General features: G+C 50.1%; 1 protein-coding gene across 5 annotated transcripts in view; it reads left to right on the forward strand.

Moving 5' to 3' along the window:
• The first annotated feature begins 697 nt into the window (after positions 1-697).
• Positions 698-23606, forward strand: part of CIZ1 (CDKN1A interacting zinc finger protein 1) — a 37931-nt gene continuing 15022 nt past the window's right edge. Inside the window, exons 1-9 of one of the 5 annotated variants that reach the window (XM_084821427.1) lie at positions 698-873; positions 1573-1673; positions 6767-6888; positions 11367-11536; positions 13180-13324; positions 16529-16583; positions 17999-18078; positions 20663-20742; positions 22092-22274. In XM_084821427.1, coding sequence (XP_084677553.1) covers positions 1657-1673; positions 6767-6888; positions 11367-11536; positions 13180-13324; positions 16529-16583; positions 17999-18078; positions 20663-20742; positions 22092-22274 — 852 coding nt within the window. In that variant the 5' untranslated portion in view covers positions 698-873; positions 1573-1656. Of the gene's footprint in view, positions 874-1572; positions 1674-6766; positions 6889-11366; positions 11537-13179; positions 13325-16528; positions 16584-17998; positions 18079-20662; positions 20743-22091; positions 22275-23606 lie in introns of those variants that run through there. The other 4 variants (XM_084821426.1, XM_084821428.1, XM_084821429.1 and 1 more) reach the window with 4 other exon arrangements.

The raw sequence follows: 23606 nt of genomic DNA on the forward strand, positions 1-23606 counted from the left end.
CTGCATCGCATGCAGGAAATGTAACTGAGACTCATGCAAACACGCACGTATCTGTGCGCGTGTGTGTGTATGCCTGTGGATTATACAGGCCACTGCATCGCATGCAGGAAATGTAACTGAGACTCACGCAAACACGCACGTATCTGTGTGCGTGTGTGTATGCCTGTGGATTATACAGGCCATCCGATGCAGGAAATGTAACTGAGACTCACGCAAACACACACGTATCTGTGTGCGTGTGTGTGTATGCCTGTGGATTATCCAGCCCACTGCATCGGATGCAGGAAATGTAACTGAGACTCATGCAAACACGCACGTATCTGTGCGCGTGTGTGTGTATGCCTGTGGATTATCCAGGCCGCTGCATCGGATGCGGGAAATGTAACTGAGACTCGCGCACGCACACATTACGTTTCCTGCATGCGATGCAGCGGGGAATCCCGGGGAATCCCATCGCATACAGAATCCCGGGGAATCCGCCGCGCGCCGCGAAGGCGCCACCCGGCCCGGGCGGGTCCGCCGCAGCCAAGGCGCCGGGCCCCGAGGCGCCGCCGCCGGGCTCCGCGTGCGCTGCGACGGGTCGGGCGCGACGACCAGGGGGGGCGGGGCGGGCCGGGCCGCGCGAGGCGCGTCGCGCACAGCCCGGGGAGGCGCCCGGCGATGGCGGGGGCGGGCGGGGCGGCGGCGGAGGGGCGGCGGCTGCGGCGCGCGTAAGGCCGAGCCGGCGCCTGCCCAGCCCGGCCCGGCGCGCCGCGGCCTCGTCCTGCCCGGCCGCCCCGCTCCGCGGGCGGCCCCGGCCATGTTCACCCAGCAGCACTTCCAGCAGCAGCTGCTGCAGCACCTCCTCCAGCCGCCGCCGCCGCCGCCAAGCCGGTAAGCCCCTGCAATCGAGGCCGGGGCGCTGGCCTGCCCCTGGGCGGGCTGGCGGGCAGCGGGGAAGCGCTCGCCGCCGCCGGGCCCGGGTCGCCTCCGCGCCCCTCCCCGCCGCCCCCTCGCTGGCGCGGGCGCGGCCCCGGGGGCGCTGGGCTCGGAGCCTCGCCGTCGCGTGTCAGGGCCGGCCCTTCTCGGCGTCGACGTCTGGACTCGCCGCGTTTGCACCCCGCCTTTCCCCCGCAAGGGCCCAAGGCGGCGTGCGCAGCCCCCCTCCTCTCCACTGTGTCCCCACAACAGCAGCCCCGTGAGGTGGGCCGGGCTGCCAGGCTGCGACTGGCCCAAAGTCGCCCGGTGGGCTTCCATGGCCGAGCGGGGACTCGAACCCGGGCCTCCCGGCTCCCGGCCCAGCGCTCTCGCCGCCCCTCCCCGGCGCCCCGAAGGACTCGCCGCCTCTTCGGAGGGCACAGCGAGCATCCGCGCGCGGCATCTCGTCCTCGAAGCTATGGGGCAGCATCCCCTGGTGGGCCTACTTAGAGGAGACCTGTTGAGGCGGACGCGGCTGCAGTCAGTCACGACTAACAGAAGCCCCCTTCCTTAAAATGGGCCAGCTCCAAGCAGGACCGACATGGGATGCTATCCCGTGTAGTGTAATAAATATAACATGAATCTATATCATTTATTTTATACACACATATGCAGAACTATATATATATACAGAGAGAGAGAGTATGGTGCAAAGCGGCGTAACAGCAAAGCAACGGGGAGACCCTGGATCCATTACGGATGCAGTCCGTCTCGAGGTAAAATGTTTAAGAAAGGTAGAAAGACTAACAACAGAGTAATTAATCTATCTATCTATCTATCTATAAATACTCTGCTGTTAGTCCTTCTGTCTTATTAGTCATTCTGTCTTTCTTATATTAGATGAAAGATACACTAACAACAGAGTAATTTCAAAATATATTTAGAGCGAAGCGTTTCAGCTTCCACCCTCATATATTTCTTATATATTTTAAATTTCAAAATATATTTAGAGCGAAGCGTTTCAGCTTCCACCATCATATATTTCTTATATATTTTAAATTTCAAAATATATTTAGAGCGAAGCGTTTCAGCTTCCACCCTCATATATTATATATTTTAAATTTCAAAATATATTTAGAGCGAAGCGTTTCAGCTTCCACCATCATATATTTCTTATATATTTTAACTTGACCAACTGCATCCTTCTACAGGTTAACTGTATTATGAGATGCTGGAAGGATCCTGTACAGATCTCCAGGGTACTTAGTGTGCTGATCAAGCTGCACTCCTGTATGCATGCATTGTACCGGGGAGTAAGCCCTGTGGAACACAGTAGAACTTACTTCTGAGTAGACACAGCTAGGGTTGCACTGCATGGGTGTTTTTCCAAAGGGCACGATCTTCTGAAGGCAAGGTTGTGGAGTGAGCCCACCACAGTTTTGATCCCTGCCCCTTCCCCAATGGAAGTCTCTCCCCCACGTAAAATGTCGCTTTTGTCCGGGGACGTAATCCGAGGAACATTGCATGGCATGCTAGAATAGCTATAGGGTTCCATCCATTGAAGCATTCTATATTCTATTTATTTACATGTATATCCCGCCTTTTTTCCTCCTTAAGGAACCCGAGGCGGCGTACATAATCCTCCTCTCCATTTTATCCTCACAACAACAACCCTGTGAGGTGTGTTGGGGTGAGAGTCAGTGGCTGGCCCAGAGTCACCCAGTGAGCTTCCATGGCCGAGTGGGGATTAGAACCCGGATCTCCCGATCCCCAGTCCAGTGCTCTAGCTGCTACACCACACTGGCACTCTTCTCCTGCGCAAGAGCCGCTGAAATGGATGTTTTACCATGCAGTCCTACACATGTCTTCTTTGACCGTGTTGGAAATAAGGAGTGCTTCGAGGAACGCAGACTGCAGATCTTTCTTCCTAGCTTATCCTATATCAACGCTTGGAGGGCTAGTAACAATGCTGCACACAGGAGAAAGGAAAGGAGCAAGTTAGAGTGTCCCTTAACAATACAAAAGGCTGCATTTGCAGCCTCCCCAACCAGGCACCCTCCAGAGGTATTGGACTACAGCTCCCATCATGCCCAGTCAGCATGCTGGCTGCAGATGATGGCAGTTGTAGTTCTATACCTCTGGAGGGTGCTCGGTTCGGGAAAGCTGCAGTACAGCACCCAAAGACGTTGGACAACTAGTGCTGTGGAGTCTGGGATATTTTTCTCAAATAGGAATGTTTCCCCCTACCCACCTGGCTTCCCCTCCTTGCTGCATGGCAAATCACTGGGGGAAACCGAGGCCTTTCAAATGCGGGATATGATGCTTGTGAAGGGCTTTCTTGTTTCAAGGAGGGGGGAAAGTCGCAGACAAACAGACAAAACCACACGGAGCTTGTACAAGCCCTTGGGCTTCTATATAACGGCTCTTCTAAATCCATCTTCCATCAAATCTGAGGAATTAAAATGATCCTATAATGTCAGCAACGGTGCTTCCAAGCGATCCTAGGTGATCAGCCTTTGGCAAGCCTTGGGGGAGGCTCGTGGCTGTGGGGCAGCCACAGAGAGCTCATCAGCGTCCATTCTGTAGGTCTGGCGCACAGACCTAGGGGAAGGGCTGCAGCTCAGTAGTACATGCAGAATGTCCCAGTTTCTATCCCCGGCTTCTTCAGGTAGGGCCGGGAAAGACCCTCGGTCTGAAATCCTAGAGAGAGCCACTGCTGGTCAAAAGGTAGAGATAATATTGACCTAGGTGTATCAGTGCCCTGACACAGCATAAGGCAGCTCCCTATGCTCCTAGTTAATTCAGTCCTGTATTCGGAGCCATGAGGACTGGAAACTTACTTTATTTTTAGGTGAAGGGCAATAGCTCAGCCGTAGAGCCCCTGCTTTGCATGCAGAAAGTTCCAGGTTTGATCCACAGCATCTCCAGGCAGGGCTGGAAAAACACCTGCCCGAATCCCTGGAGAGCTGCTACCCATAGGTGTAGAGACTACTGAGTCTGAGACAGCAAGGATGTGAGTTGGTATAAGGCAGCTTCCTAGTTAATTCAGCCCCTTATTCAGAACCATGAGGAATAGAACTGGACAGCTGATGCTAGGCAGGGTAGACAATGATCTTGTTCAGTATAAGGCAGGTTCCTAATATCAAGATGTCATTTGTCAATTACCTATTTAATGACCTGCTAGTCTTGTTGTCTCCCGCCTATCCCATCCTATTATTATTATTATTATTATTATTGTGTAATTGTTTCATTTCTCTATCACCCAAAGCTCTCTGGGCAGTTCACAGCCGTTCACAAAATCACAAACCACAGATACTAGATAATAAAACACAGCATAACATTTCACTTTACAAAATGTTAAACAATGTAAACAGCTAAAAACTATTTCAGTAAGATACTAAACCTGTTACTAAACACAGCTGAAATCAGTGCCCCATCATGTGCCATTAACTGCCTGGGAATAGAGGACAGTCTTCAGCTGGTGGCGAAAAGATGACAGTGCTGGTGCCAGGCGGGCCTCAATGGGGAGATCGGGGGGCCACCACTGAGAAGGCCCTCTGCCTTGTTGTCTGTCACCTTCCGAGCCTCCCTTGGAGATGGCACTTGAAGGAAGGCTTCAGATGTTAGTCCTAGTCTATCTAATGTAGATTATAACTAGGGGTCAGCAACTAGAGGCTCCTGGACCAAATCTTTTCACCTGAGGGAACCAAAGTGGGCCTTTAGTTGCCAGCTTAGATGTGCACGAGCCATGGAGAAAATTATGTCTGTGGCAACATGAACAGTTGATAGACTGTTGACAATACTGGGGTAGATGGACATAGAGTCTGCCCTGGTATCAAGCAGGTTCCTGCTTGGAAGCTGAACTTACGGGCAAGACCTGGGTTCAGATCCCCACACAGTCATGTGGCTCACAAAATGGGAGGTAGCTATGCATGCTGCCCTTGGCTCCTTAGGGGTAAAAATGCAACGAATGACTCAAGGCCTTGGGAGACAACCTGGGGGATAGATCAAGCAGACACACCATATGCAGTGCACTAGGGTGACTGCTACTCAACGCGGTACTGTTGGTACTACAGCAGTTGATGGCAGCCCCTCTTTTTGTATTATTATTTTTAAAAAAATTTGGAGAACCACTTCACAACATCCTCCAACAAGTCAAGGCTGTGTACGTGGTTCTTTCCACTGCCCCCATTTCATCCTCACAACAACAACCCTGTGATGTAGGTGAGGCCTGAGAGGTAGTGAGCTTCATGGCTGAGTGGGGAACAGAGCCTGGGTCTCCCCAATCCTAGTCTGACACTCAAATCATTACGCTGCACTGGCTAGCATCGGGGGGCAAAGGAAGGGTGTAGATGCAGTTGCTGTGGTAAAGGGGTATCGGTTTTGCAGTTGCTGTGGTAAAGGACCCGGTTAAGGGGTATCGGTTTTGGTAGAAGAGAGGGCAACCCAGACTCCCAGCGGGCCCAAGGCCAAAGCTCTCCCAAGGCTGCGATGTGCAGAAGGTTAATGATGGATAGTCGTTCTGTGAGGCCTTGTAGCTAGGCCTCACTGACAGGGATGCGTGGAGATGAATATGGAGGTGAAGGAGGCATGACAGAGGCTAACATCCTAAAGGACTTGGGATATGTTTATCTGAAGGACCCCCTTCTTCAATATGAGCCTGCCTGGGTACTGAGAGTTGTGGAAGAGCCTGCCTCAGCGTCCCGCCAGTACTAGAGGTATGTCTGGTGGGGATGCGAGGCAGACAGAGGCTTCTCAGTGGTTGCTCCCAGGCTCTGGAACACCTTCTCTAGGGATGCCCGTCTAGCCTCCTCCATGATGGCCTTCTGTCGGCAGGCAAAGGGCTTCCTGTCGAGGCAGGCATTTGGCCGGCTGAGCTGGTGTCAGTTCTTCTTCTTAGTTTAGCTGGTTGCTGTTTTTATCCGGTCCTGGTTTTGGGGAGCTATATTTATTATGTTTTATTGGAACTGCATATTTTATCGCTGCTAGGCACCTTTAAATATGGAAAGACGGGGCGTCTGTTTCTTCATTAACATAATAAACTGAGCCAGCCAGGGTGGCCTGTTCCCAGGATCAAGGGGCTTTGTTGTTTTTGTAAGCCCCCGCCTTGTTCCTTGGGAAAGATGGGATACGATTACGAAAAGAAAAGTGAAAGACTTACGAAGAGATGGGCTTGTGTTGTGAGTGTACCTTGGCAGCCCTGCTGTCTAAAATCCAAGGTTGGGAGTTTGTTGTTATTAATTGGCATGAGGGAATCGGTCTTGACTAGGGATGTCCGTTGCTGGGGAGGGAAATTTTGGCTTGAGAGAGTTCCGTGGCATATATGACTTGCTCTGCGTTTGCAAGCTGAGCTGTGGAGTTGCTCCCCAGACTGCGGGAAAGTTTTTGTGCATTGGGGGGCGGGGGAGTCTGCAATCTGCACAATTTTCTGGGCAATTTGCCCAAATTATGGCCAAATTCGTACAAATTATGGCTGAATTTCCGCAAATCCAGCCATAATTTGCAGAAATTACTCAGAAATTTGCGTAAATTGCAGAACCTTTTCCCCTGCCAAAAATGCGCAAAATTCTCCCCAAATCTACGAACTGGCCCAACTCGCTGCAGATTTGAATTGGGTGCTGCAGCAGGAACTTGAACGAAGTCTGGGGGGCCAAGCTTAGGAAAACTTATTGAACTCCACCCCCCCAATGGATTTCTCCAGCATCCCTGTTCTCGATACATGCTTTTTGCGCTTGGGCCTGCTTTTCGGGACAGGCTTGATCGTCCCCCCTTGATGCATCTTGAAAGCAGTTTCCCCCTGTCCTTGCTTGAGGGTTTCCTTGTTGCCTCGTGGGTCTTCTCACACTCCCTCCCCATACTTTCTCCCCAGGGGTGTGGCACCATCCCAGCAGCAGCAACAACAGATGCTGAACTTGAGGGCCACTGGCCAAGCGGCGCTCCTCCATGCCAATCCCATGGTTCAGCGGGCCCTGCTCTTCCAGCAGATGCAAGGTATGGATCACCTTCTTCTCCGAGGCTCCCGTCCTTTTCTTTGGCTTGGGACCGAAACCCGTAGGCTTGGATGCAGGAGAGGCTGAGCGCTGCACTCTGGGTTGGGCTTGTGGCATTGCTGGGAGTTTATTCACAATATGTGTGTGTCTCTGTTCAGTTTTCTTTTTAAAGATTATACTCTGAAGGCATCTTATTTATTTATTTATTGTATTTTTATCCTGCTCCTCAGCCAAAAAAGGCTCCCGGAGCGGCTTACCATCAATGAACAAAGAAGACAGTCCCTGCCTTTATTTTATTATATCTATATCTCGCTTTTCTTCCATCATGGAACTCATGGGGGCACCCATAAGATTCCTAGCTGGGGAATGATGGGAGTTGTAGTCCATCACATCTGGAGGGCACCAGGTTGGGGAAGGCTGCTTTGTTGCAACTTTATCCCATCCTTCCTCTAAGAAGCAAAGGGTTATTCTTGAACACCCCTGTGAGTTAGACTTCGAGGCAGAGAGAGGTTCAAGGTCACCCAGGAAGCATTGTGTCAGAGCAGGGATTTGAACCCTGGTCCCAGTTCAACACTCAAACCTAAGGGAAGGCAACCTGGCGTCTTCCAGGTGTTTTGGACTACAACTCCCATCAGCCCCAGCTAGCATGGCCAATGGTCAGGGATTGTGGGAGCTGTAGGCCAAAACATCTAGAGGGCACCAGGCAAGAGACAATGCCACTGGAGATTCTCAAAGGAGAGAGTTGAGCTAACATCGGGACCACTCTGAAAAACAGCCTGCAGCAGAATTCCCCTGGCTGACTGAAGCTTCAAAGCATCTCAGAGGATGTTACTTTTCCGATCCTGAACATCCAACAAGTTAAATTGGTTGATGGAGGGCTTTGAGGAGAGTGGCACCCTTCGTAGCTGTCTCTGGGTGAGATTGCCTGACCTACGCCAACACCGTTGAAATGAATGGGAACTTGTATGCTCTCTGTATATGTTCAAAAGCATGTTCCCTCCCACTGAACTAGCTTTTTGCCCCACTTCATGCAGATGTGGTGGTCAGTATGTCCACACCAGTGTGATGTAGTGTTTAGGGTGTTGGACTAAGACTCAGGAGACCTGAGGTCTAGTCCCCACTTGGCCATGAAGTTTGCCAGTGACGTTGGGGGGCCAGGCACTGACTCTCACCCTAACCTACCTCAGAGGGTTGCCATGAGGATAAATTGGAGAGGAGGAGGACCATGTAAGACGCCCTGGGTTCCTTGCAAGAGGAAAAAAAAGACAGGATATAAATGTAACAATAAATAAAATAAATGAATTATTATTTTCATATAGATAAGAGGGGGAAATGGGTCTTTTTTGCATTTAGTATATTGGTTTTTATTTATGCTCTTACATTCTTTTTAATGAGAGCACTTTTCTTTTCATGGGGTTGGCTGCTCAGATGTTATGCAGTCGATAATCATGTTACCTCTGTAATAAAGAACGGTCTGAGCGCTGACCGTTCTCTGAAACGTCCTGGTCACCTGCAAGGTTTGGGTTACGGTTTGGGATACTTGATGCCCAGATACTTTGGTATCTGAGAAACATCAGAGTGAATAATTCAGCAGGCGTTGGAACCTGTGGTTTCCCCAATGGAAACTAGTAATATGGGTACGCATCTGTGTAATTCCCTCCCAACCCCCGCGTCTAAAATGGAGGGACCATCTTGGACGGTCTGGGCTCCTTGCAGCTGGGCAAGGAGTGGGCGTCTGTGAGCGTTCTTGTCCAGTGCGTGGCTATATGCCACCTCATCCTATTTCCTCAGAGGTAAATCTCACTTAGTGTGCGTAGGACTACTTTAGTTAAACCCTTCCTTGGCATCAAGGTAGGCATGGGGCCTCAGAAAAGTCATTTGTGTATACTAGCTGTCCCCAACCTGGCGCCGTCCAGATGTGCTGGACTACAACTCCCAACACATCCGGATGGCACCAGTTGGGGGAAGACTGGTGTATATGGTTTAATTTCTCAGGCCAACTTACAGTGTGGCTGTCAGGGTGGACACTGAGCCCATAGAATCCCAGAGTAGTTTTGATTCTGAGGAAGAGGAGTCGCTCCTGGGAGAGGAGCGCGCGCCTCTTTCCCAGGGCCAACAGCTGACGGAGATTCCTCCCACCAGCATTCCTAGCTTAGATAGCAGTCCTGGGAGTGACAGAGCGCGGGAAGCAGACTTGATGGACACGCGTCGCCGACGCAGAGAGCGGCGCCAAATGGAGGGCGCGGAAAGGAGGCGTAGTGCCCGGTTGGCGCGCAAACAGCGGTGGCGCCCAGAGGATTCAAGGGAAAAGGGGGGGGGACTCTCCCTAGCCCTTAAGTTCAGGGTCTGCCAGTGATTCCCTTTCAAACGGGGACCAACTGTTCCAACTTAGGGCATAAGTACTCTGCTGCTCATATCTAGTTGCTAACAGTAGAGTTGTTAAGTGGTAAAAGAGGAATAAAGCTTTGAAAAGAATCCCTTTGTCTGTGTCTGGACTTGGCTACTGGATTAGACTGAGAGAGGCCTCCAAGGAGCCCTTGACAGTGGCCCAGAGATTGTATTGTTATTATCATCATCATCATTATTATTATTATTATCATTATTATTATTATTATTTACATTCCTGTACCGCCCCATAGCCGAAGCTCACAAAAGCTAAAACATTAAAATACAATAAACAAAGTTTAAAAACCATTTACATAAAACATACATACAAACAACCTATAACTAAAAAGAACTTTGAACTAAAAACGATTTGTTTTAAAAATCCAACAATAAAACACAGCTTAAAACAACACTGCTTAACAACAGTATACACGGTCAGCAAAAGGAGCAAGAGTTCTCAAAAGGGGAGGCCTGCCAGATTCACGGCGTCTTTAATGCCTGCTTAAAAACCTTCAACGAGGCCAGCAGGCGCATTTCAACTGGCAGGCCGTTCCACAACGGAGGGGCGACAAAGGAAAAGGTCCTCTTGTGTGTGGCTGCCTGTTCCTGTAGCCATGTCCTATTCCTGGCTAAGGATTTGATAATTCTCTTCACTGCGGGTGCAACCTGAATCTCTGACAGGCAGGGCTTCTCGAGAGTTCGTTCTGAGCAGAAATACAGACAGAGGCCTTGTACCCGGTCAAACCACTGGTCTATCTTGCTCGGGATTATATACTCCGACAGGCAGTGGCTTTCTGTAGCAGGGTTGGGCAACGTGTGGCCCTCCGGAGGTTTTGCCCTACAACTCCCATCAGGCCTAGCCAGCATAGCTGGTGGTGAGGGATGATGGGGGTTGTAGGCCCAAAAAACCAGGACGGCTATTAGTTGCCCACCCCTGATCTATAAGATAACCATTATATCACCTGCTGCTTTATTCTTTAACTGCAGATTGTTGGGGATTGAACCGGGGACTTTCCACATGCAGAGCAGGTGCTTTGTTGCTGAGCCATGGCCTCTCTTTTAAACCAGGGCCTTCCTGTGGTTTCTGTATCCTGAAAGAGGCCTTCCTGAATCCATTTCTGGAGGCTTTTAGGAAGCGATGTAGGGCTTTTCTTCCAGTGCTCAAATAACGGGAGAAAAGATGTGTGTGTTTGTGGGGGGAGCTTAACAAAACCTACAAGCGGAAACTGGGATTCCTTTCAGCGTTACCTAAACGATCACCCCCAACCCCATAGCCTTCTAAAAGCAGTAGCTAATGTGGCTGACACAAATGGATGTAACCCCAGTAATTGTAGCACTGTTTTCTTCTTTGTACTAGTTTGGTCAGCATACTTCCATTTTCTAGGTATAGATATTATAGATAACGTGATTCTCCAGACAGGGCCGGCCCAAGCTGTTGTTGTGCCCCAAATGGACAATCAGAGTGGCCGCTCTCCCCTCAGAATTAAGATGGAGCACAGCTCACTGAAATGTTCTTCTGCCTGAACCCCACTAAAATGAATTGGGGATGTACAAGAGCATAGTGTTCCTCGGGCTCAGAGGCCTCTCGTTTAGGCATTTTGGCCTCTTGACAGGGCCAGCTCAGTTCACAGAGATGTTTGGTTTCTTTCAACTCCGTGCTCGCTTTGGCCATGGAGAACATGCTCCCCTGCACCACTTTACCTCATGCGCTCCGATTTCCTCCTTCACTTCCTGGTCCATGGTAACCATGGTTTCCCATGATATCTGAACAATGAGGCTAACCATGGTTTCCGCTAGCCATAGTTGGCCTCTGCACCAGAATCAGAAACCATGATTTGAAGAGGGTTTCTGACTGTGGCTTGGAGGTAGATTTTGGTTAGTGGTAGCCATGGTTTGCTGAGTCAGTTACTGTAGACCAGGAATTTTGGTGGGCAGGAATCAAAGCATATGAGAGCAGCAGGGAGCACATGAACGTGTTATGTTCCCAGTGGCCAATTCACAGTTTGGCCACAGCCATTAATTTGAGTTTTTTGTCCCTTCAAGCTGCCACGTGGTACATGTAATAATGTCTCTGTTCTCTCCCTCCTTCTTTAGGTAACTTGAGAGGTTTTAACATGGCGGTCACCCCGGTGCTGCAGCAGTTTTTCCCTCAGGCCACAAGGCATTCGCTTTTGGGTCCCCCTCCTGTTGGGGTCTCCTTAAAGCCCGCCCGCCTGACTTTCCCAGCTTTCCCGTTTCAGCGGCAGAACCGGACCTTTCGCAAGGTGAGTTTGCAGCCTCCTGCCTTCCTTGCGAAACCTCTCTGGTAACTCCATGTTCTTCCTTGCCGTTTGGTTGACGTGACCAGGGTAAATTTGGGCTCATTTTGGAAACCTCCCATCCTGCATCCTGGCTCGTATTGCTGCTCTGTTATTGGGCATTCACTTCACCACTCCTTCCTTGTGGGCCAAGCTGGGCCTGGTAAACTCCGTCCGTCCGTCCATCCATCCATCCACCCATCCATCTATCCTAAAAGATTTATGTTCCACCTTTCCATTAAATTAATGCCAAAGGTGGCTTGCATAAAGCCTACAAACAGCACAACAAATTAATAGAAAAATTGAGTCTTTTTATATCATTTTGGAATAATAGAGTTCAGGATGCAGTAGACTCAGACACACTGTTAGATACAATTTAATGTTTTGAGAGGGAAATATAGGAGTACCTGGTGAATATATGTATGATTATCTACATCTGTTATTATTATGTATTAATTGGATTCTCAATTGGATTCTTGTTTATTTTATTATGGATATTAAATTTAACAAATAAATTATACATTTAAAAATCTATTTAAAACGAAGAAGAAAAGCCCTTTCAAATGAATACAAAACCCAGCATCAAATGAAAAATGTCATGTTCCAGTCAAAAAGCAGCGGTAGTATCACAGATTAAAAATGTGTGCAGAACAATTAAATGCTGGTCCAGAACGTAGCGGCTCGCCTGATTAAAGGCAGCTGCCGGCGTGATCACATCACTCTGGTGCTGAAGGAGTTGCAGTGGCTACCAGATGTTTTCCGGGCCAAATTCAAGGTGTGGGTTTTGACCTTTAAAACCCTATACTGTTCCGGCCCAGCCTATCTCAAGGAGCACCTCCAGCAACACCAGACAGGCCACTCAACAAGATCAGCCTCGGATGGCCTTCTCTCTGTCCCATCAGCCAGGACGGCTAGGACGAGGGAGAGGGCCTTCTTTATGGTGGCCCCCACTCTGTGGAACTCCCTCCCTAGGGAACTCCGCCATGCCCCCTTTTTAATGAGCTTCCGCCATGCATTGAAAACTTGGCTGTTCAGGCAGGCATTTGGGGTGGTTAGGGTATTTTTAAACAATGTTTTAATGTATAATATTACTGTTTTAAATTGTACTGTTGTACATTGCCCAGAGTGGCTGGGTGAGCAGCCAGATGGGCGATTAAGAAATTGAATGAATGAATGAATGAAATGAAAAACTATCCATAGATTAAGACCCATCAAAGGTTTTCGTAAATAAGTGTTTTCACCTGATAGGTAAAAGGTATTTAAAAACGCACTGGCTGGTTGTGTGCGGGGGGCATTCCACCATGCCTGTGTACACCAGTGGCTGGGGAACATGGGTGGGAGGGTGCTGTTGCACTCGTGTCCTGCTTGGGGTTCCCTGTGGGCAGCCACTGTGGGAACAGAATGCTGGAATAGATGGACCCTCAGTCTGATCCAGCAGGGCTCTTCTTATGCTCTTATGTACTGGGATGCCACAACGCTCTGTCCCTGGTACCACCAGCTAACCCTGCAACGGTGAGCCTAGCCTGGTGAGGCTGGCCTGTTGGGTCTAGGCCCCTTGTAAAAATGTTTGGGGCATTCTCTTCTTGAACCTGTTGCGCTCTCGCCTGCAGGACTTCCTGAGGGCTCCCGAGAGGAAGCGGGAGGCCGATTCCGCGTCATTGCCCTCTCAGGGCCAAGGAGCAGATGAGAGCGGGCCTACGCCGGAGGGGTCTGCCGTTCAAGCAGAGTCCAGCCTGCCTAGCTCTTCGCCTTCAGGTGGGAGAATTCCTGAGCTTGCCTCCTCCTTCCAACCACCCCAAAGGGGAAATCTTCTCTAGAGAATGTTGGGATACCATGTGAGCAAGAGGTGGCTTGTCTTGCTAATGTGACCTTTCCAGAGAAGGACAATACCACAGGGACAGACGTGATGGCCTCTCAGACCGGTGTGGCACCTCCACCGTTCTCTTCCTGTCTCCCCCCCTTCCCTGATCTCTCGCACGCCCACCATCTCTACCTCCCCAAATCCCACCCCATGAAGAGGCCTTCCTGGGACTGTTAATTCTCCTCAGCCTTCCACAACCTGGTGCCCTCCAGATGTTTTGGTCTGCAACTCCCACCATTGTGGATGATGGGAGTTGTCGTCCAACAGGCCCAGAGGGTGCCAGATTGGGGAAGGTGGCTCCTCTGCCTTTCTGTAGACATTGAAAATGTAGGGATCCATTGCAATGGACAGATATCCCCATTCCAGTCCCGCCTCCTCTGATGCAAGTGACAGTCTAATGACTCTAGAACAACATGACCTGTCCCTTTCCTCCTCCCCAGCCGCTGTCTCTGGTTTGGCCAGTGTGGATGCAGAGGGAGCCTGTTATGAACGTCCCCCGGAGAGCTCAGAGTCAGCAGCCCTGGCTGGTTGTGCCAGCGATGCAAGCTGGAGTGCCCAGCAGAAATATAAAATGGACTTCTGAGATGTAGTCTGGATCTTGAGGGTTCCACCTGCTTACTTGGGGTTCTGGCTAGGCATGGTTGCAAATGCTGGGTTAACACAACGTGATAATCCACATTCTCGGTTGAGTACAGGTTGAATATGGCTTGTTGTTGAACAAGCCACATTTGTGGTTGTCGTTGAGCCATGGATTGTTGTGTTGTCTGAACCTGATCATGCTAGCAAACCATGGTTTGTTAACCATGAACAACCCACAATTCACAACCCAACAACAAATCATGGGTTCTCTTCACGGGTTGTTCGTGGTTAACAAACCATGGTTTGTTAGCACGGCTGGGTTCAGGCAACACAACAACCCATGGTTCAACAACAACCCATATTTGGCCTTCAGTGTGTGTTATGTGAACCCAGGAAGGGCCATAGCTCAGTGTGTTGCATGCACACAGGTCCAGTCCCTGGCATCTGCAGGTCAGGGTGGGACGAGTCCTGCCTGAAACCATGGAGACCACCTCCAGTCAGCATAGACCAGCCTTCCTCAACTTGGTGCCCTCTAGATGGTTTGGACTTCAGCTTCCATCAGCCCAAGCCAGCATGGCCAGTGGTTAGGAATTCTGGGAATAGTAGTCCAAAAACCTCTGGAGGGCATTAGGTTGGGGAAGGCTGGTGTAGGCGATACTGAGATGGACCAGCTGTCTCATAGAATCATAGAATAGTAGGGTTGGAAGGGGCCTATAAGACCATCGAGTCCAATCCCCTGCTCAATGCAGGAATCCAAGTCAGAGCATCCCTGACAGATGGCTGTCCAGCCTCGTCTTGAATGCCTCCAGTGTGGGAGAGCCCACCGCCTCCCTAGGTCATTGGTGCCACTGTCATATTGCTCTAACAGTCAGGAAGTTTTTCCTGATGTTCAGCTGGAATCTGGCTTTCTGTCACTTGCATCCATTATTCCGTGTCCTGCACTCTGGGATGATCCAGAAGAGATCCTGGCCTTCCTCTCTGTGACAACCTTTCAAGAACTTGAAGAGCGCTGTCATATCTCCCCTCAGTCTTCTCTTCTCAAGGCTAAACATGCCCAGTTCTCTCAGGCTCTCCTCACAGGGCTTTGTTTCCAGTCCCCTGATCATCTTGGTTGCCCTCCTCTGAACCCTCTCCAGCTTGTCTGCATCCTTCTTAAAATGTGGTGCCCAGAACTGGACATAGTACTCCAGATGAGGCCTAACCAGTGCTGAGTAGAGGGGAACTAGTACTTCCCGGGATTTGGAAGCTATGCTTCTATTAATGCAGCCCCAAATAGCATTTGCCTCTTTTGCAGCCACATCCCATTGTTGGCTTATAGTCAGCTTGTGATTTACAACAATTCCAAGATCCTTCTTGCTTGTAGTGTTGTTGATCCACGTATCCCCTATCTTGTAGCTGTGCATTTGGTTTCTTTTTCCTAGGTGCAGAACTTGGCATTTATCCCTATGAAATGTCATTCTGTTGTTTTCAGCCCAGCGCTCCAGTCTATCAAAATCACTTTGAATTTTGTTTCTGTCTTCCAAGGTATTAGCTATCCCGCCCAATTTTGTGTCTGACTCTGTGTAAGGCAGTTCCCTTCGTCCCTATTTAATTCAGCCCTTTATTGAGAGCCATGAGGTCTGGAATCATCCTTCCTTTTTAGTAAAGGACAGTCACTTAGCGGTAGAGTGCACTCCTGCAGACCATTGGTCTGTCTAGCTCAGCATTGTCTGCTCTGACTGGCAGCAGGTTTCCATGATTTCAGAATGGCGGCCTTTCCCAACCCTACATGGAGATGCCAGGGATTGAACCTGGGGCCTTGTGAATGCAAGGCACATGCTCTGCCACTGAGCAGCAGGCCCTCCCTTCCCTGCCCCTCTAGTCAAAGAGGTTTGGCAGGTTTTCATAGTGCTTCAGGAGCCTGCAAAACCTGATTGACCAGAGATCATAGTGGGGCAGAGAAAAATAAACGTGCACATGGCAGGCAGCAAAGACTCCTTCGTGCTGCTTTCAGAACTTTGGAAAAATGGAGCAGACGGTCTGAGGAGTCAGTGACCCAATCCTGTGGAGGCTGGTGGCTCTGGTTTCGGTGGGGCGGTGAATCCGCACTGCATTTCAGTCAGAATTGGCAGAACCCGAAAGGAGGTAGCAAAGTGTTCAGCACCTTGGATGGCTCCTCTAGAGTTCTGATGGAAACCCAGAATGGATTCACAGCCCCACCGAAACTGGAGCCACCAGCCACCAGCCTCCACTGACCCAGTCTCGAATAAGCTGGGAAAGAGGAAACATCTCCCTGAGCAAGTGTTTATGCCTCCCGAGAAATGCCCACTTCTCCCATTGAGACAGAGCTGCCTTCCCAAATGGGGTTATCTCCAGTTGTCTTGGACTTCAACTCCCACCAGCCTCAGCCAGCATGGCCAGCAGTCAGGAATAATGGGAGTTGATGTCCAACAATAACTGGAGGACACCAGGTTGGGGAAGTCTGGACTAGCGGGTGCCTGGCTGTTCTGCAGCAATAACGTCCTTTTCTGGGCCCACAGAGACGGCGAGAGACTGCTCCCCAGAGGGCCAGCCTGTTGCCAAGCGGCGAAGGAGGTAATGATAGGCAGGAACTGCATCTGTTATTGGTTTATTCAAAATATTTCTAGGCTGCGTTTCAGGGCAGGAAGCATGGCATTCATGATTTTAAAAAACCCCAAACCTGGTACAGCAATAAAATAGCCGACATTCATGATTTAAAAAAAACCCAAATCTGGTACAGTAATAAAATAACTGACATTCATAAAAACAACAAACAAAAACAACAGCCACCAGCATAAAACATCTGGCCTAGATAGTACTAAGAGACTCCAATGCAGTTGTAGCTACATCCCAGAACAGCCTGGTAAAACATAATCGGGGGAAACAAGCAAGTAAACAAGTGGGTCCTTAGGGCTTTCCTAAACCTGGCAATGATGGGGCCTAAAACACTAACGTGAGAACTGACCTGCTGGATTAGACCAAAGACGTATGGAGTCCTGCAGGGCTCACTCCCACAGTAGCCACCAGAGGCCCCTGGAAACTTCTCAGCCATGGCCTGGATGTGACAGCCCTTCCTAGCTGCTGGTGCCCAGCGCCTGGCAACTGGAAGTATGCTGCCTCTAACTGTGAGCTTTCATTGAACCATGAGGGTGAACGGCTCTTGACAGACCTGCTCTCCAGGATCAGGCCTTTTAAAAAGCTGCCTGAGTGAGTGGCCTGGGCTGCATCTTGTGGCAGTGAGTTCCAGTGTGCGCCATGTGAATTTATTTTATTTGTTTCATTTCTATACTGCCCAATAGCCAAAGCTCTTCGTGGCTCCTTCCTTTATCCATCCTGAGCCAACTGCCAAATCGGTTTCATTAGATCACTCTTCCCCAACCTGGTGCCCTCCAGATGTGCTGGACTGCAATTCCCATCATTCCCAGCCAGCACAGCCAACTATCTCCCCAATTTTTGTTGAATGGTTTACCTATATACATGAAACCTTTACTCTTTAAATACAACACAATATGAAGAAGGGAGGGGGAAACCTAGAGGGGAGGGAACCGGGCTGGGTGGGGCAAGATGGGGGAAGGGTTTTCTGTTTGTATTGTATTGATTTTTTTTTTTAAGTCTAATAAACATTAGATTTTTAAAAATCTTATAACAAAAACACACCATCAAATACCACCATCAGACTACAGCAGAGTGATGAAACCAGGAGAACCAATAGAAATTGGGAATTAAAACCAGCTTCGGTGACATGCTGGAAGGCCTGGGTTAATCATAACAACAACAATAGGCCATTGTATGGTGCTGGAAAGGGATCACACATGGCACTAGTTGAGGCTCCCTGGCGAGGGCATTCCACCCTAGGGTGTTGCCGCTGAGATTTGAGGGGATTTTGTGCTCCCGGGACACATGCACTCCGACCTTCTCTGGCTTCAGGTGGCTTTCCTGGGCTGGTACATTTTGTAATATTGTGTCTCCCCCCCCCCAAATCCCGCTAGCGAAGTTGAAGACTCAGTCCCTGAAGAAACAGCATGCCTCTCGCAAGCGGAGGAGACCCACACCGAACGCCCCCTGGAAGGTAAGAGCCTCATGGCGCCGATATGAGATGACGTGGCGACCTATAAATGTGAAGCGCACGTCCGTGTATATAATTATACGACGTCCTTTGATTTTCCATGTCCCCTGGCAACCGGAGCTCCTGCTCAGCCCCTCCTCTGCTTTCTGAGATGTCGCCAGGCATCACCCACACTCCCTGTCGCCTATTTTCTCAGGCTTGGGGGCTGGAAAGCGACTCCCCCTGCCCTTCCCATTAAGTGAAAGCTTAGGCACTCAGGCTGCTGATTTGCATGCCGAAATTATGGACCTGTTCAGTGTCTTGTAAGAGTTATGGAATAAACCATATTTGAAACTACAATTGGGAGTTGATGGGAGTTGAGACTACAACTCCCATCAGCCCTAGTCAGCAGGAGAAAGGCTGTAGTGGCTCAGTGGTAGAGCACCTTTTTTCCATGTTGACGGTCCCTGGTTCGATCCCTGGCAGCATCTCCAGGTAGGGCTGGGAAAACTCCTGTCTGAAACCCCGGAGAGCCGCTGCTGCCAGTCAGTGTTGACAATACTGGGCTAGATGGGCCAAGCGTCTGACTCAGTATAAGGCAGTGTCATCTGTTCCAGCATGGCCAGTGGTCAGGGATTATGGAAAATAGAGTCCCAAATATCTGGAGGGCTCTGGGTTGCCTGCCCCTGAAATAAACTTGCAGCCATGACTGAAGATAGATCTTAGCTTGGTGGCAGAACACCAGCTTTGCAGGCAGAAGTTTCCAGGGTTATTCCTTGGTATTCCTGAGAGCAGGATGTCTGCCTGAGAGGTTGAAGAGCAGCTGCCACTCAGGGGGTTGGATCCAGACTTCGTCCTACTCAGAGCAGACCCATTGAAATCCATGGGACTTCAGTTCACTACAGCTAACTGAAGCCCCATTGACTTCATTGAGTCTGCTCTGAGTAGGACTAAGTCTGGATCGAACCCATAGTATTGATTTGTAACTGTTGTTGTTGTTCAGTCATTAAGTCGTGTCCGACTCTTCGTGACCCCATGGACTATAGCACGCCAGGCCTTCCTGTCCTGCGCTCTCTCCCGGAGCCTGCTCAAGTCCATATTCATTGCATCGGTGATGCTATCTAGCCATCTCATCCTCTGCCGTCCCCTTCTCCTTTTGCCTTCAGTCTTTCCCAGCATCAGGGTCTTTTCCAGAGAGTTTTCTCTTCGCATTAGGTGGCCAAAATATTTGAGCTTCAGCTTCAGTATCTGTCCTTCCGACAAGCAGTCAGGGTTGATTTCCTTTAGGTTTGACTGATTTGACCTCCTTGCAGTCCTGGGGATTCGTAAGAGTCTTCTCCAGCACCACAGTTCGAAAGCATCAATTCTTTGGCGCTCAGCCTTCCTTATAGTCCAGCTCTCACAGCCATATCTCATTTGAGACTGAAAGGGTGAGGCATTAAAATGTGATAAAGTAAAACAGTGGGACAGTGGAAACGACAGACGGCACCTCTTGGAATCGAAAGGGGATTGGCAGTGATCGTTCCCTCTATTTCCAACATCCAGGCTGTGAGTGCCGTTGCGTATTAGGCAAAATCACACCACCCGCACATCAGAGGGCGGGAACAGCAGGCTTGGGAGAACTGCAAGGTTTGCAGAAGTACAAAAAAACTCACCACTTTGTGGGCGGGACATGCATAGTGGGGGGCCACCCACACACTTAAAAACAGCACAATGGTTGTGGGGGAGGGTAGGAACTTGGGTGAGAATGGGAATGGAATGGCTGGAATTCTTAACAGGGAGCACTTCATGCTGCAACATTTTATTGAGGTCCTTCTTGTCAGCACTAAGAACAGATAAAAGTGTAAAAGGCCTGGGTAATTTTTTTAAAAAGAGGCATTTGCCTGATGTCAAAAGGATAAAAGACTTGACCCCAGATGTGGGGAGAACGTTCTACCATCAGGGTGCTGGGCCTGAAAAGCTTCCCCGTGGTTTGGAGGCAGGCCTTGGAGCAGGACCTCAATATTTGGGGCAGGTTTGGGGGGGCTCTCAGTCCAGTAGATCCCTAGGTCCCAAATAGCCATTTTTGGGCTATGGATTTATGGGCTGGCTCTGTGTAAGGCAGCATTCCATGTTCTGTTCTCTCTCTCTCTCTCCCTTTTCCAAACAAACTCCCAACAACCCCAGCTTAAAACAGGGTTGGGGAACCTGTGGCGTTCTAGGCTTTGATGAATTACTACTCCCATCATCCCTCCCCTTGGCTGGGCTGGCTAGGGCTGATGGGAATCAGAGTCCAACAACACTCCAATGGGTTTCCAGCCGTGTTTACAGCATGTGTACTCTTTTCTTAAAGGTGGTGGTGACATCCAATTTTTTGAAAAGAACCAGAGAGTAACAACGGAACACATTTCTGGTTTTGGTTAAGACTTAGCTCAGCTCCGGCTGGGTGATGCCCCGCAGAGTTCATTTTAGCTCGTACAGTCAATCGGATCAGGTGTTTGGAGTCCCGTTTCTCCAGGCCATGCTTCTGTCTCCCCTGCTTCTGTGAGACAGAAGAGAGGTCAGTCTGTGGTCCAGTTGGGTATATTTTTTCCAACCCCAAGACGCCTTGTGTGTCTCTCTTTCGTAGCAGCAGACAGTGAGAGAGAGAACTTGGCTGCAGGTGTTCCCAAGGAGAAGGACTTCGCTGAGGAGCTGAATACTTCAGAGGTGAGTGAGCAGCTTCTTCAGAACTCAAAGGGAAAGGAAGGTTACAGAGGAGAAGGCTGTCAATGGTACTTGTCCTGATGGCTCTCTGCTGCCTCCAGTATCGGAGGCAGTGAGCCTCTGTACCCCAGTTGCTGGGGAACGTGGGTGGGAGGGTGCTGTTGCATGCCTCCTCTCCTCCTGCGGGCAGCTGGTTGGCCGCTGTGTGAACAGAATGCTGGACCCTTGGTCTGATCCAGCAGGGCTCTTCTTACGTTCTTAAATGTAAGAAGCATTTGCAGCACGTTCTTCTGCTCCTTTGTTCAAAACCCTCGGGTAAAGTCCAAATGTATACTGGGATAGCAGGATGTAGAACGACAGTCTGCGATTCAAAGAAGCAAATACAAAAACACCAAAAGCTGCTGTTTCCCCCCACACGCACCTGGTGTCCTAACCCTGTTCCCCCCTCCCCCCAAGTGCCCCACCACATCCTCCCACCGCAGGGCCTCCTGCCTCCCCACGGAGTGGGACGTTTTGTCCCTGGGTGTGTTTCTTCTGTAAATGTTTCCTGTCTGTCCGTATGTGCTCCAGCTGAGCCCCTCTCACTTGACTGTGTCCCCACCCCTCCCACTTTAAATCCTGTAGGAACAGGGGACTGAGATGTTTCCCCTTCATTTCCTGCCCTCCCTTCCCTGGATTGGACTGTTCAGTGGGGAGGGAAGCTTGATCCTTGCTTCAGTTCATTTGGCTGATTATGAATCCTTCACTTGTCCCATCACGTCTGCCCTTGGCAGGCAAATTCTCTCACCTTCCTGGTTGTGCTCTACAGCAGTCCCCAACCTTTTTGGCACCAGGGACTGGTCTTGTGGAAGACAATTTTTCCACGGACTGGCAGGGGGATGGTTTCGCTGGCGGACTTCCAGATTTATGTAAAGATTTACGTAGCCTGTTGCTTGAAGAACAGGGATGCAAATGGCTGGAAGTCCGCCAGCGGCCGGAGCTGGCCGGCAGCTCCGCAGACTCGCCACGGAGCTAAGCCGGCCAGGGATGACAAGGATGCCGGGGAGGATGGATGGATCGCCTCCCCCCCCCCCCCCATGGACCCAAGATAAGGAGGTTTCGCACACCCCTACTGCGGCCCGGTCGCTAACAGGCCACGGACCAGTACCGGTCTGCGGCCCGGGGGTTGGGGACCCCTGCTCTACAGCACCTGCCGAAGAGCAAGCGCCGCTGCTGTCTGGAGGCGCGGCCTCAGTCTCGTGTCTTTTCCTTCTCTCTGGTGCTGGGTTGTGTGCGAGCGCATCCTTGATGCTTGACTGAAGCTCCCGATGCCAGGCGGCCTGAACCAAACCCTTGTCTCCTGATCTTCCCAGGTGGTCAGCGCTGCCGGCTCCTTGAAAGTTACGATTCAGCAGAGCAGTGAGAGCCGAGCGATTAGCACCACAGCTCGGACGCTGACGCACTGGACCTCTGAGATGGGCGCAGCCGAGACCAGCCCTGAGTCTTCCCTGAAGTTCTACTGTTACATCTGCAAGATCGACTGCTGCAACCAGCAGGTAATAAGAGCTCGGTGGGGGAACATTTGTGCAAAGTTGGGATTTTGCAACGCTGCCACCCGCCCCCTCCTTGCCCACATCACTGTTCACCTGTTCACTGTTCACCTCTTTGCCAAGGACCACCACTTGGCAAAGAGCCAACTGTCACTTGGGAGCGAACCATTGTCAGAACAGTTATCTTTCACTCTAGTTCCAATACTCCGGTGTGAGTGACGTTGCTTAGGTAGCCGAAATGGCACTACTCATATACAAAATGCATTTTCAGGGGGCGCAGAAAAGCTAAGGGGGGCACCAAGCACCCCACAGTAGCCCCAAGCGACCACAGAATGCTAACAGAATGTTGTAGGAGGAGGTTGGAGAAGAATGGAAAATTGTAGGATGAGAGGAAATGGAATAGAGTGTTGTGGCAAGGGACAGGGCTGGCTGACCAGCTGGCTGGAACCCTGAATAGGAGCACTCCATTCTGCCAGCTTTTGTTGAAGGTCCCAGTAGTTAGTAAGCAAATAGTTAATAAGCAAGTTGTAAGTAAGGAAGTAGTAAGCCATAAGTAAAGTTTTTGTTGTTGCTGTTATCGATGCTGTTGCTGCTGCTGCTGCTGATGGTGCTTTCAAGAATTCAAAGTACTTCACATACATTGTCCAGTGGTTTGTAATCCTTGCAACAATCCTGTAAGTCTTGAAGGTGTCACTGCACTGGGAGTCAAGCTCGTGAGCTCCTTGGGTGCTGTTGGGGACTTTGGAAAAACTAGGTTCAAATCTGGGTGTCTCCATCGCCTTGGGGTCAACTCACATTTTGTAACACAGTTAGTGTTACATGGTTGGAAGGCACATGCATGCAGCCACTTTGCTGAAGCTGATCAGCGCCTGGATAGGGGATCTCCTGGAACTCCAGTGCAAGCTGTGTTCAGTTCCATGGAAGAAAAGAGGGGATATAGCACAACGATATTTAAAAGGGAGATGAGTATTTTTTAAATGTCCAAGGAAATGTGATAGGCTATAGGCTATAGCTCCTGTGCAAGCCCACTGCATGTTTGACAATATGAGTTTCCCTTTCAGTTATGTTCACTGGGAGATGATACAGTAAGCAATGCGAATTGGCTGTCGCTGAACAGCCTTGAGTTAGACCTAAATTCTAGAAATGGCGCATAGCACTTCCCTTCTAGGACAGTGCCACTTCAGACTGCAGGTTTGAGAAAGCATGTTTGATAGCTAGGTTGCATTCCTTTCCCCTGACATGCTAGCTTTCTACATACAGGGCTGTTTTTGGTTTTAGCTCAGGGAAGCATTCACACATGCAACCCCTGGTCTGCAGTCTGAAATGGCAGAGTCCCAG

Source organism: Heloderma suspectum, chromosome 14 (assembly GCF_057233095.1).
Source record: "Heloderma suspectum isolate Gila_16-S chromosome 14, 16-S_ref, whole genome shotgun sequence".
NCBI classification, from domain to species: domain Eukaryota; kingdom Metazoa; phylum Chordata; class Lepidosauria; order Squamata; family Helodermatidae; genus Heloderma; species Heloderma suspectum.